Source organism: Somniosus microcephalus, chromosome 3 (genome assembly GCF_052327205.1).
Source record: "Somniosus microcephalus isolate GS21.2 chromosome 3, FLI_Smic_1.0, whole genome shotgun sequence".
Taxonomy (NCBI): Eukaryota; Metazoa; Chordata; class Chondrichthyes; order Squaliformes; family Somniosidae; genus Somniosus; species Somniosus microcephalus.
The window spans coordinates 172,485,739-172,500,054 of record NC_140989.1 but is presented as its reverse complement, the minus strand read 5'-3'; the positions used below and the strand labels follow the sequence as shown (position 1 = coordinate 172,500,054).

Below are 14,316 nucleotides of genomic sequence, written 5' to 3'. Positions count from 1 at the left end.
AGGTTGCGGGCCTTGATGAAGTGGAAGAACCTGGTGACCCCCGGGTGGCAGAGGTCATTGTGGAGGGCCCTCAGCCTATCGATCTGCGCGCTGGCGCAGGTGCCACGCGATAGGGCATCTGGGGGTTCATTGAGCTTCCCAGGCCGGTACAAGATCTCGTAATTGTAGGTGGAAAGTTCGATTCTCCACCTCAAGATCTTGTCATTTTTGATTTTGCCCCTCTGCTTGTTGTTGAACATAAAAGCAACTGAACGCTGGTCAGTGAGCAGGGTAAATCGTTTTCCGGCCAGGTAGTGCCTCCAATGACGCACAGCCTCCACGATAGCCTGGGCCTCCTTCTCGACCGCGGAGTGTCTGGTCTCCGGGCCCTGGAGGGTTCGTGAGAAGAATGCCACAGGTCTCCCCGCCTGATTAAGGGTGGCGGCCAGAGCGAAGTCGGACGCATCGCTTTCCACCTGGAAGGGGATGGATTCGTCCACTGCGTGCATGGTGGCTTTGGCAATGTCTTCCTTGATACGGTGGAAGGCTAAGCGGGCCTCTGCCGTCACGGGAAAAGAGGTGGACTTGATCAGTGGACGGGCTTTGTCTGCATAGTAGGGGACCCACTGAGCGTAGTAGGAAAAAAACCCTAGGCACCTCTTCAGAGCTTTTAGGCAGTGGGGCAGTGGGAGTTCCATAAGGGGACGCATCCGGTCCGGGTCGGGACCGATGACCCCGTGTTCTACAACACAGCCAAGGATGGCGAGGCGGTCTGTGCGGAATATGCACTTCTCCTTGTTATATGTCAGGTTCAGGAGTTGGGCGGTGCGGAGGAATTTCTCGAGGTTTGCGTCATGGTCCTGCAAGTCATGGCCGCAGATGGTCACATTATCTAGGTAAGGGAAAGTGGCCTGCAGCTCGTTTTGATCGACCATCCGGTCCATCTCCCTTTGGAAGACGGAGACCCCGTTGGTAACGCCGAAGGGAACCCTAAGGAAGTGATAGAGGCGGCCGTTTGCCTCAAAAGCAGTATACTGGCGGTCTTCAGGGCTGATGGGGAGCTGGTGGTACGCTGATTTCAGGTCAATGGTCGAAAAGACGCGGTACTGCGCGATCTGGTTGACCATGTCAGCTATGCGGGGGAGTGGGTAGGCGTCCAGCAGGGTGTAGCGGTTTATTGTTTGGCTGTAGTCGATGACCAGGCGTTGTTTCTCGCCGGTCTTAACGACTACAACCTGGGCTCGCCAGGGGCTGGAGCTGCCCTCAATAATCCCCTCCTTCAGGAGCCGTTCCACTTCGGTTTTGATGAAAACCCTGTCCCCGGCACTGTATCGCCTGCTCTTTGTGGCGATGGGCTTACAGTCAGGGGTGAGGTTAGCAAACAGTGGGGGGGGTGGGACTCTGAGTGTGGAGAGGTTGCATCTAGTGCGCGGCGGGCAATTTGGAGGCTGCTGGCTGCGGACTGTGAGTGGGGGGAGGGGGCCACCGTACGCCATCGTAACGCTTTTGAGGTGGCACTGGAAATCCAACCCCAGTAGAACGGCAGCGCAGAGGTCGGGCAGGACCAGGAGTTTAAAATTATTGAACACAGTCCCGTCTACTACTAGTGTCACCACGCAGTAGCCGCCAATGTCCGCTGACTGGGACTCGGAGGCCATAGAAATCCGCTGGTGCGCAGGCAGGACTGGGAGAGAGCAACGCCGCACCGTGTCGGGGTGGATGAAGCTCTCTGTGCTCCCGGAGTCAAAAAGGCAGTTTATTGCATGGCCGTTTACCTTAACGTCCATTTTGGACCGAGCTAACTGGTGCGGTCTCGTTTGGTCCAGCGTCACAGAGGCCAGCGTAGGGGTCGGTGTGTCGCTGCGAGTATCAGATGGGTGGGGGTTGGCGGTCTGCTGCGTCCCGGCTGGTGTCCAAGATGGCGGCGCCCATGATTCCCATGTGGCTGGAGTCGTCCAAGATGGCTGCTGCTGCGGTGGTTCGCACATGGCTGGGGAGGCCCAAGATGGCGGCTCGCACGGCCCACACGCGGCGCTGCTGGCGTTCGGGGTGGCTTTGGCCTTGCAGACGCTGGCGTAGTGTCCCTTTTTCCCGCAGCCCGAGCAGGTTGCATTCTTCGCCGGGCAGCGCGCTCTGGGGTGTTTGGCCTGGCCACAGAAGTAGCATTTCTGGCCTTGGGATACTGCTGTCTGGCTTTGGGACACTGCTGCGGTAGTTGGGCCGTTGTTGGGCTGTGGCTGGGGTGGCACGGTGCTATGGGGCTGTCCTACCGTGTCCCAGGTTGTCGTTCCCCGCGGCGTCCACGGTGCAGAGGAGTAGGCATCCATGCCCCGGAAGGCTGCGTCCAGCGTTAGTGCGATGTCGGAGGCTTTGTCGAGGGTGAGGTCACTCTGCTCCAGCAGTCGCTGTCGGGTGTAGTTGGACCTGTGGCCCGCTACGAAGGCATCCCGGATCAGTTCCTCCGTGTACTTAGCGGGCGTTACCGCCTTACACCCACAGGCCCGGCCAAGCACGGACAGTGCTTGGAGGTATTCCTCAGTCGATTCCCCAGGTTGTTGCTTGCGACTCCCCAGAAGGTGCCTAGCGTATACTTCGTTCACAGGGCGCGTGTACTGGGTCTTGAGGAGCTGGAGGGCGGCTGTGTACGAGGTCGCATCCCGGATGACTGAGTACACTCGGTGGTTCACCTTGGAGATCAGGACAGACAGTTTGTCCGCATCCGTTTCGACCGCAGTGGAGGCAGTCAGGAATGTCTCGAAGCACGTAAGCCAGTGAGCAAACTTGGTGGAAGCGTCCGCTTCCCGACTGTCCAGGTCCAGGCATGCTGGTGTGAGGATCTTCTCCATTATAAAAAATTTAGTTAATAAAATTGATGCGCCATCAATTACTCAAAAGACTGAAGTTGAGCGAGTAACAATCAGGCTTTTATTAACTAAAGAATGAAGGTCTTGTCTCGAGTGGTCGACCCGTCCAGAATACTAAGGGACTGGGAGGTAGTCACTTATATACCTGGAATAGTGGGAGGAGTCAGCCGAGGCATGTCCAGACCTGTACCTAGTGGAATACACATACAGACACAGACAGGTATGACAGTGGTTTACCACATAACCAGTCTGTGATTAAATGAATAAAAGCACCTCCTTGGCCATACACACTTCTTGAAAAGAAAGGGAAATGTAATAAACGTGGTTTTTTTCCATTTTAAAATGGGCACTATAGTAAAGAGAATGCATCAGATTGACTTTAATCTTTAATTGAACAAACGCTGTATGTTATTGACCTCTCAACCACTTCATGAAGGTGGTTCCCTCACCACATTCGCCCTTGATGCTGGCTTGACATACCCTGCAACTGTTTTACCCACATCTATCTTTTTCCATCGAACTCTCTTCTCTACCCTAGTTATTTTGATCCCTACCCCAGAAAATGAAATCGATGCCAGGCTACCACGCTGAAGTACGCACGCATTTGTCCAATTCCAAAAGCTTTAAAACTTCACCAGCAGAATGTGGTTAAGAAACTGGGGTTTTGGAAAAATTTGAAATTAATATTTTTTTGTGGAGATATGCAGAGTTCAATGACCTGCAAACAGGCCAAAGTCTATTTATTCTTTTTGCTAAATTGGAAGGGTTCTTGTTACAACAGAGTCTGCTTGATACAGCCGTGTTTACCCTCGCTTAAACCAGAGCTGTGTGAGCAGAGCCTGTGGTTACTCCTCCCTGAATGGTAAAGTGAAGATGGGGAAACCACCAGGTTGTAATGTATTAATATGCAATATTAAGTGCACAGTATTTATCAGACATAATCATGTCGCATCCTTGATTTCTACAAAAATCAATGCCCTTAATTTGATAGCTTGAAGATAGGAAGCTACCCAGCAGATTGTGACTACCCCCTACTGCCTGAATCAGGCGATAGCTGTACTGTAAAGGTGCTGTATGTACAACCACAGTGAAATCAGGTGACATGTCTAGCTGGCGAAATACCCGAGTAAGCGTCCATTTGCCTGCAATCAGAAATTACAGTCAACTACTGAAAAAAAGTGACCCGCTTGTTGTGTGTGGAAAGTGTAAAACTAGCTTGGTCGTGGTCAGGATCACTTACCTTTCAAGGACCCCAGCGCGGTTTCTCAAAAGTAACAGGATCACAATTTTGTGTTGGGAGGGAAGGACGTAGGGACAGACGTGGGAACAGAGGGACGGACGGAAAGGAAGAAAGAAAAATATTGGCCAGGATATTGGGGAGAAAAAAGTCTCCTTACTCAAAGGGTTAATGCAATGTGGTTATACGTGTGCAATGCTTAAGGTGGCCTTAAAGAAGCTCATGGCCAACCTGCTCTGGGCTAAAATTACAGCAGTGATGTGATATGGCCAAGATAACAGCAACCGGAGGTTTGACCTGAAAGGTACTCACATCCCAGAAGTGGGATCATTAGCCCTTGAACTCAACTGCACCTGTGTGCACTCTGCAAACGGTACGGTCGATAATGTTCTCAACCAGCAACTTGCTTTGCAGAGGACAAGAGCAAAATCAGATTAGAACGCTGCTGATAATATGATTAGCTGGAAAATGGGATTAGAATAGATAGGGCTTGATGGCCGGCGCGGACACGATGGGCCGAAGGGTGTCTTTCTGTGTTGTATAACTATGACTCTTCATTAAAGCTGCCCCACATTCACTTATTGTGAATGTTTTTGTTGTTATTAAGGCTTTGAGAAGTTAGCACATCACTTATGCAGAACGGTTTGAAAGATATGACCCCACCCCCCCCTTTGACGCTCTCACAATCTGTTTCTGGAAAGAATAAAACTTCAAAGAACACAAGGACAAGAAGCACAAGGAATAATAGAAACAACAGGCAGCCAAAATGTTTAGTTAGTGTGTTGCCAAATTCTTTGGCAGCACCTCCCAAACCCACGACCTCCACCACCTAGAAGGACAAAGGGAACACCACCACTTCCAAGTGGCACATCATCCCGACTTGCACATACATCTCCATTCCTTCAATGTCGCCGGGTCAAAATCCTGGAACTCCCTTCCTAACAGCACTGTGGGAGTACCGTCACCACATGGACTGCAGCGGTTCACCACCACCTTCTCAAAGGCAACTAGGGATAGGGAATAAATTCCTGCCTTGCCAGTGGCACCCACATCCAGAGAATGAATAAAGAAAGAAACATTTGCAGGATTCTGTTACAGTCATATTTAAAGTCTGGGGAAAAAATAGAATCCTTAACTGAAAGTCTGTAAGTGTATTATAAATAATAACTGAGGGGTGTTAGGGCATGGATGTCCCACCAGAAATAGTGGGGGAATAGCAAACTCTAGAATAGCTTGTAAGAGGGAAGGGGATAAATATTTGACAAAGAAGCATTTTAAAGGCCACATGGGTGGTGAGCTCCTAGAGAGAGCTGTAAAATTTTATCTATGAGTGTAATTCTGATTGGTCTCAACATTTTTCTTCAGCTTGTAATCATTTGTTTAAAAACAGCTTGAGGACACAAAGACAGCAAATCAACTCAGAGTTGTTAATTCAACAAGGGAGCCAACATGATTTGTCATTGATAGACATATTGCTGCTTCAAAACTGGTGGGTTTAATGAGCTTTAGTTAGAATGGATAAACTTTAGCTAACTACACAAGTCAGCAGTAATCCATTCACTCCGAACAAAAGGCGACAATAAAAAGCAATTTGGCAATCTCTGGAAAATGACACACATTTCTTACCGAATGGAAAAAATGTACTCGATGTTTCTTTTAAAAAAAAGAAAACTTTCAGTACTAGAGCTAGAAACAGATTTACCAATCTAGTTGAATTGATGTGTTATTCCTGCAATAAAGAAGTAATAAATCAAATTGAAAGAAATTGGTTAGATTTAGTGCATCTGTTAAACGGTCATCTTTTCCAGTACACACAGATGGTTCTGGAAGATATTTATCATTTTTCTTTTAAAGCTCTGCTGAATTTAGTTCTCTCCTAACTTAAGGAGGTCAGTACTTTTGGTACCCAGTGGTAACATTGAGCACTGTAAGGTCAGGTGTAGCATCGTTAGATGCAGAGTAAACCTCCTTCTATTACATAAGAATTAGGAGCAGGAGTAGGCCATACGGCCCCTCGAGCCTGCTCCGCCATTCAATAAGATCATGGCTGATCTTCGACCTCAACGCCACTCTCCCGCCCGATCTCCATATCCCTTGATTCTGCCCCAACAATGAGGCTCGTGTGGAGCATAAAAACACCAGCATAGACCAGTTGGACCAAATGGCCTGTTTCTGTGCCGTAAACTCCATGTAATTATAGGTTTTGTTTCATGCATGTGTCTTAAGCTCTTCCCCAGAAAACTATCTCCTGCTGCATCACGATTAAGTTCTCTATCATTAGGCAATTTTTATTAGACTGCCAATTTAGTCCCGATTTCTACTGTCAAAGCCAGCTCGTACAAAACTCTACTGTCCATATTTATTCCTGCACCAAGTCCCATTCACCTACATTGGCTCCCAGTCCCAGCCAACGAATACCTCAAATTTAAAATTCTCAGCTTTGTGTTTAAATCCCACAATGGCCTTCTCACCCCTTCCCCATTTCTGTAATCTCCTCAAGCTCCACAATTACCCTCCCCACCCCGAACTCTCTGTTGCTCTGACCCCGGCCTCTTGTGCCTCTCCCATTCCCTTCACCCCACCACTGGTTGCAGTGCTTTCAGCTGCCTAGGCCCCACGCCCTAGAATTCCCCACACTAAACCTCTCCACCTCCCTTCTCCTCCTTTAAGACCCTCCTTATACCTCACCTGTTTGACCAAGCTTTTGGCCAGCACACCTAATTCTTTCCTTGTTTGGCTCAGCAGCTGATTTTCCTTAAACTTCCGAAGTGCCTTGGGATGTTTTCTTATGTCAAAGGTACTGTGTAAATGCAAGATGTTGTTCTTGTTGATTTATTGGAGCCCATGTACCGTTGACTTATTACTTTTTGGAACTGGGTTGAGACTGCCGGAACTTATTTCATGCAATACCCTCACAGCCAACAGAGAGAAGGCTTTGTTATGGTTCAGTGTCTATACGAGAAAATTGCAGTTAACAGTTTTCTTTGCAAGAATGACTTTCAACTATCCACTCTTCTATATTCCACAAAAATTTGGGCTGGGTTGGGAGCACAGCAGAAAGTGGGGCCATGTTGAGAAGCAGTGGGAAATTAATTGGTTATGTCTAGGCTGACATTACAGTGCAGTACTGAGGGACTGCAGTCTTTCAGATGAGACATTAAATCAAGGGCCTGACTGCCCTCTCGCCCTCTCAGGTGGATGTAAAAGATCCCATGTTCCCACTGTCCTGCATAGGCCACTCTCAGACTTTTACATTACATTTCTGCACATGCGCAGTATTTGCAAAGGGACCACACATTAAAAGAAACAGGCTGCACAGAACAAAGCACAGCTTACAGGGAACATTGCACGGCACTATTTCAAAGCAGAGCTCATGCGATTTCCTTGGTGTCCAGGCCAATACTCATCCCTCAACCAACATCACTAAAAAACAGATTATCTGGTCATTATCCCATTGCTGTGCGCAAATTGGCTGCCGTGTTTCCTGCAACAGTGACTACACTTCAAAATCACGTCATTGGCTGTAAAGCACTTTGGGACACTCGGAGGTTGTGAAAGGCGCTATATAAATGCAAGTTCTTTCTTTATACTGCTTCGTTTGCGATTTTGTGAAAAACAGTAGTACTAGTTATGACTCTAGTGGAGGGGTGAATGCACTGATTACATTGTTAAATGTACAAAATGGTCGGTTTTCACTCGTTCCTACGGGTTTTGGCAAGGTGTGAGCATTCTTTGTACATTTGTGCAAAAGGAAGACAATCACGGATGAAAAAGATTGAACATTAACACAAGTGCTACTGCAGGTAGGTAGGCAGGCGTCAAGGTCAGATCTTTCCCCAGGCGAAGACTGCATCCACAGTAGATACACAGGCAAAATTGGCTGAATGACCTGCCTGAATCTTGTGATCATTTCCTGATTTACTAAAATTACAGTTAAATTCCTTCGAATTAAATTTGTGTACAGTCTGTGGTAATGCTTTAAAAGAAAATGTAGTTCACAATTAGTTGAAAGTAGTATAGTAGTCACTTATTCCATGTTCTGATATAATGTAAATGATGCTTACCTAGTCATTGCAAGTGCATCTTCCAGGAAATATTGATCCACTGGAAAAGTATGTCCTAAAACACCAGAATGACAAAGTTAAGTACATTTACTTTCACCCAGTTATCCAATTTTGACTTTGATATCAAGTTGCTGCATTATTTTTCCCTCCTCAATGTTAAGGAAGCGATGAACTCAAATTTCTGAAATATTTTAAATATTGTTTGAAGCAATAGTTCAGGAAAGGCTGGTATCCGTCAGACGTATCTACAGATTTAAAAAAATTAAAAAGTATAAAAGGACTGCCTCCTGGCAGGGCACCATACTCAGATTTTATCTGCAGTTAGCAGCACTCCCTCAATACGGCACTGGAGTGCCAGCCTGGATTTTGTGCTCAAGCCCTCAAAGTGGGACTTGAACCTTCTGACTCAGAGGCGTGTGTGATACAGCTGACATTTTAATGTTGGACTCTTTGTCTAGTGCTCAGTCATCCGGTGTTATTTCCAGGCACCATAGTGCTCTGAAAAACAAGTGCACGTAGCATCACGAGAAGTGGAAGTAACAAAATAAATTGTCTAGTTTATATTTATTTTGTACTAAAGAATTTTGGTATGTTGGCCTTCATAGCGAGAGGATTAGAGTACAGGAGCAAGGATGTCTTGCTGCAGTTGTACAGGGCCTTGGTGAGACCACACCTTGAGTATTGTGTGCAGTTTTGGTCGCCTTATCTGAGGAAGTGCAGCGAAGATTCACCAGACTGATACCTGGGATGGCAGGAATGACGTGTGAGGAGAGATTGGGTCGATTGGGCTTATATTCGCTGGAGTTTAGAAGAATGAGGGGGGATCTCATTGAAACTTATAAAATTCTAACAGGACTAGACAGACTAGATGCAGGAAGGATGTTCCCGATGGTAGGGGGAGTCCAGAACCAGGGGTCACAGTCTAAAGATAAGGGGTAAGCCATTTTGGACAGAGATGAGAGGAATTTCTTCACCCAGAGAGTGGTGAAGCTGTGGAATTCTCTACCACAGAAGGCAGTTGAGGCCAATTCATTAAATATATTCAAGAAGGAGTTAGATATATTTCTTAAGGCGAAAGGGATCAAGGGATATGGGGAGAAAGCAGGGACAGGGTACTGAATTTGGATGATCAGCCATGATCTCATTGAATGGCGGAGCAGGCTCGAAGGGCTGAATGGCCTACTCCTGCTCCTATCTTCTATGTTTCTATGTTTCAACCCGAAGGTTCTTGATATATTTTTGGAAGTTTTGCCAAAAATATTCCTTTAAAAACTCATTTGAATCCAATTCTTCTGCAATTCTAATTATATCTGTTAGAGAACTTGGAAGCAAGATATTTGGCCCACCCAGTTCATGTTGGTGCTTTTCCATCAGCAGTAATCCTAATCCCATGTGCCGATCCTGTTCTCATATCCATGTATTTCACTTTCCTTCAACCACTTATCTAACCTATTCTTAAATGTTGCCCTGCTGTCTGCTTCAGTCTCCAACTCTGTGGCGTATTCCACAGTCTCGCAGCCCTCTATGTAATAACATTTCTCCTGCTCTCCTTCCTAAATCTCTTGCATTTAATCTTATACCAATGTCCCCTTATTCTAGACCCTCAACCACTGGAAAGTCTGTTTCCATCTGTCCTATTCCATCCTTTCATAATCTGAAACAACATTATCAGATCACCCAGTAATGTCCTCAGTTAATGAAAAGAGCCCCAATTTAAGAGTCTTTCTTCATGTTTCTATTTCCTGACACAAGGCAGCATCCGAGTGAATCTGTGCTGTACCCTCTATTGCCTCAACATCCTTCCTATAGTGTGGAGTTCAAAACTGCACACAGCACTCTAACAGTAGTCTTACTAAGGTGTTAGCATATTACTACACTTGGCAACAACCTATGCTGGTATATTGTATAAATGGTAAAAATGAAACGATTTATAAAAAAAATTACTTTTCATTTCCAGTACTTAACTTTCATCAAATGAACTGACCCCGTGTGTAGGACACTTGGAGAATCAATTTGGAGCTTAACACAATTTTTTTTTAAACTTTATTTTGGTGAATTAAGTGTTGGTCAGGGTGATGAGTGTTGATGCTCGGGAATGTGATACTTTCCATTGCAGATCCCCATTACCAACATCAAATGCTCCTGGTCAGGAATAACACTGTTTGGTGCAGAGTAAAGTTCCCTCTACTCTGCTCCACAAAGAGCCCCACCCCAACCTCAGAAGACTACCCTCCACTGAATCAGTGTGAAATGTTTCCATTGCCCACATCATCTATCACAGTGAAATTGCCAACTTCGTGCCAGTTGTGTTTTGTGGGCCAATGGCATCGAGGAACTGGATTGAGACAGTCCAAACTTGTCACTTAGGACCCTTCCAAGCTTATGATAAAGACTTTCATCCCATCAATCTGGGCCTGATTTGAACCTAGGTCCCACTCACCATCACCCCTGACCTCACCAATCTCTACTGTCTCTCAATCCCCCAGTGCATTGATTTCAAAATCCTCATCCTCTTCTATAAATCCGCCTTAGATTTGCCCCATCTCACCTCTGCAGCCCTGTGTTCCAGTGTGCATCCTCTACCCTGCAGAATTTAGTCTTCTGTGAACGATACATCCCATTAGTGGCAGAGACTAGTCATCATGCCCCAGCATTCGAGATCTGTTCTAAAAGCCCACCATATTTCCCCGTCTCGCTCCACTTTCAAAAGCTTTCTCTTGACCTTGCCCCATCTCCCCCAACTCTCCACCCAAAATCCTGTTCGGTGCCTGATCCCAATTTGTAAAGCAATAAAGGTATTAGTGCAAGTAGTTGTTGCAATGAATTTGGATCACCAGGGTAACAAATATTACAATTTAATATATATGCATCTTTCATTTTAAAACAAGCTGATAGTTTCTTATCCACAATTGTGCAATAAAAGTAGTTTGTAATAACCATTTGTTGTTTGATATATGCATTTTTAAGCTGTATATGGCCAGCTCTGAGGCCTTAGGCAAGGCCAATGACACTGTAAAATGACAAGAAGATGCATGAGAGCACATGGGGTGACTTGTTTTTCGCCCTCCTGTCCCATCTCTGCTTTTTTGTTGAGTGGGCGGAATTTTATGTTGCTCAGTGCGGGGGGTTGGTCTTCTGGCAACGGAATATACTTTTTGCCTACATTGCGAGCATCAAGTGCACCGGAGTCAAATATAGACGCAGGGCAAACAGGGTCAACAATATGCTTCAACCCCAGCCGCAGAAGTGCACCCCACATCAGAGTGGTCCGACATTTCGAACATACAGCCTTTCAACCTCTCGAAGTGACTGTTTTCAACAACAAATTCTGAACTTGCCAGCACAACAGAGCGAGAAGACCTAGACACCTGGAATATGCCTATTTACAGCACACCCTTGAATTAAACAAATCATTCACATATTGTATTATTTGTGGATGTGGTGCTGCTGTAACCATCAACGGGCTTAATGGATGTAACTTTAAAGCAAATGTTTACATTACACAGATCAAATCCTACCTGGGATATGAATACTAGGGCACAAATTGAAGTACTCTGTAAATAGCTGGGCATTCAGAGTTGCGCTCATCAGGACAATGTGCAGATCATGCCGAGACATTATCAGATCCTTCAGCACCAACAGCAAGAAGTCACTGTGTCAATAAATCCAATGCAGATTCAAGTTCAGATTCATATTAATATGTTGTGCACACAGTAACTGAACAGCAATAGTTGACATTGAAAACAGCAGAACATAAGTGTGTGAATAATTGTCAGAACTGCCAATTCTCTCTGCAATCATGGAGAGTCCATCTTCTTGGCCCTATAACAAGTGCTATAATCTGGTGCTGAAAATCCATCAAGAGACGTTGATATTTCAATCACTTTGCAGTTACTTCAAGAGAGAGAGACCACAAGACATGCTGATGAATTATGAAAGCATTCTACAGGTCAGTACGTGGGAATATCTTTTCATATCCCTCTCTCATATTATGTTCATATATTGTGACATACCTATAGCATATACAGTAATAGACATAAGAAATACGATACCCATCCATGTTATTGTGTGCCATTTCTAAAAAAGCACTTAACCGTAAAATGTAGTAATATTAGGAACAGGAGGAGGCCATTCAGCCCCTTGGGCCTGCTCCACCATTCAATTAGATCATGGCTGATCTGCACCTCCACTTCATTTTCCTGCCTTTGCTCCATATCCCTTGATACCGTTACCTAAAAAAAATCTATTGCTCTCGGTCTTGAAAGCTCCAATTGTCCCAGCATCCACAGCCTTTTGTTGGGAGAGTTCCAAATTTCTACCACCCTTTGGTGAAAATATGCTTCCTGATTTCCCTCCTGAAGGCCTGGCTCTAATTTTAAGATTAGGTCCCCTTGTTCTTGATTCCGCCACCAGAGGTAATAGTTTCTCCGTATCTACCCCACTAAATCCTTTTAACATTTTAAGCACCTCGATCAGATCACCCCTCAGTCTCTTATAATCAGGGGAATACAAACCAAGTTTTTGCAACCTGTCCTCATAATTTAACCCTTGAAGCCCTGGCATCATTCTGGTGAATCTGCGCTGCTCACCTTCCAAGGCCAATATATCCTTCCTGAGATGCAGTGCCCAGAACTGAACGCAGTACTTCAGATGGGACCTGTAGCTCTATAGTATAAATTATCCAAGTATAAACATAATAAAGGCATATTAAATGCCACCTGAACATTAAAAAAATTATCTGAATACATGTAGTTTAGTTGGTGGAAACAAGCATGGTAGAACATGCTCTTTATCTCTACCCTGTGAAAAGGAATAGCATTCAGAGGCTAAATATGTTTCCAGACCAGTCTTATTTATTAGGAAGGATCTGGAGCTGTTCTGTAGCAATAGCTGCACAGCACTGGAATCGCCTGTGTACAGCCCAAATCCAAATCCTGACCATTCTGCACCAGATTCCTCCTTAGCATTGACAATGTGCATTTACAATCACACTTTTAACATCATAAAATGTCCTAAAGCACTTCTCGGAGACAAAATGGGACACTAAGCAATTAGATAGGAAATGTTATCAGAGGGGACTGACATAGTCAAAAAGGTAAGTTTTGAGGGGGGCTTTGAAGGAGAGAGATTGCAAGATTGAGCGTTTCGGGCGAATGTTCTAGAGTGAGGAGCCATGACGGCTGAAGGTGGAGATGAGAGGGGGACGCAATGGAAGAGCAGATGAAGCACACTGGCATGTAGGGCTACAGAAGGTTGCAGAGATGGGGAGGCAAAGTCTTGGGAGGGATTGTAGGCAAGGATTTTGAATTCAATGCACTGCGGGACAGGAAGCTAATGGATATTGGCGAGGACAGGGATGTTAGGGAAACAAGATTTGTAGGATATATTGTGGTGGTGGAGGTTTAGACAAGTTGTAGTTTTTTGTAGGGTGGAATTGGGAGGCCAGCAAGGACAGCTTTGTAGTAGCTGGGCTGGAGGTCGCAAAGTTGTGCATGAGGGCTAAACCCTGTGGGGTGAAATCGGGGCAATGCTGTGGCAGTGCGAGTAGGTGGTCTTGGTGATTGCTAAAAGGTGGGTTTGAAGCTCAATACAGAGATTACATGTCATCGGATTCATCCTGAATAGCAGCTGGAAAGAGGGATGCGACCAAAGGCGATGGTGCAGAGTTTGTGGCAGAAGCCAAATAGGATAGCTTTGATCTTGTCCATGAGAAAGTTCTTGTTCCTTAATAACTTGATGCTGGGTAAGCAAGCACAGTGCTGGCAGAGAAGTGGAGCTGGGTGTCATTACCATACATACGCCATGCTGATGGATGAGGTCAACAAGGAGCACCCCCAAGGTGACTGCGTGTGGGGGCAGGAGCACGCAGCATTGCTGGCTGTGTTGGGACAGGTAAAAGTGGAATCAGGCGAGGTTAGTGCTTCGGAGGTAGACAACAGAGGAGAGGCCATAAAGGAGCATGGGGTGGTTTACTGTGTCAAGACCAGGGAACAATTGCGTAGGCTAGGAGGGAAAGGTGCACTAACGTCAACATGGTAACTTAAAGGTATCTCGAAGTCAACCAGCTTTCAAAAGCTCTTCATGCTTATCAATGGAAGATTCTGTCGAAGCTTGTGAACAGGGTTCAGCCCAATCTTCAAACGCGAAATGACATCAACAGCTAACATGAACA

At 45.8% G+C, this 14,316-nt stretch overlaps 1 protein-coding gene across 2 annotated transcripts in view; it reads right to left on the bottom strand.

The window, feature by feature from the left end:
* Positions 1–14,316, bottom strand: part of dhx57 (DEAH (Asp-Glu-Ala-Asp/His) box polypeptide 57) — a 99,746-nt gene that overhangs the window by 54,443 nt on the left and 30,987 nt on the right. For both annotated transcript variants that reach the window (XM_085981915.1, XM_085981914.1), the window contains exons 10-11: positions 11,663–11,796; positions 8,145–8,199 (exon numbers count right to left, since the gene is read on the bottom strand). In XM_085981915.1, coding sequence (XP_085838041.1) covers positions 8,145–8,199; positions 11,663–11,796 — 189 coding nt within the window. The remainder of the gene's footprint in view (positions 1–8,144; positions 8,200–11,662; positions 11,797–14,316) is intronic.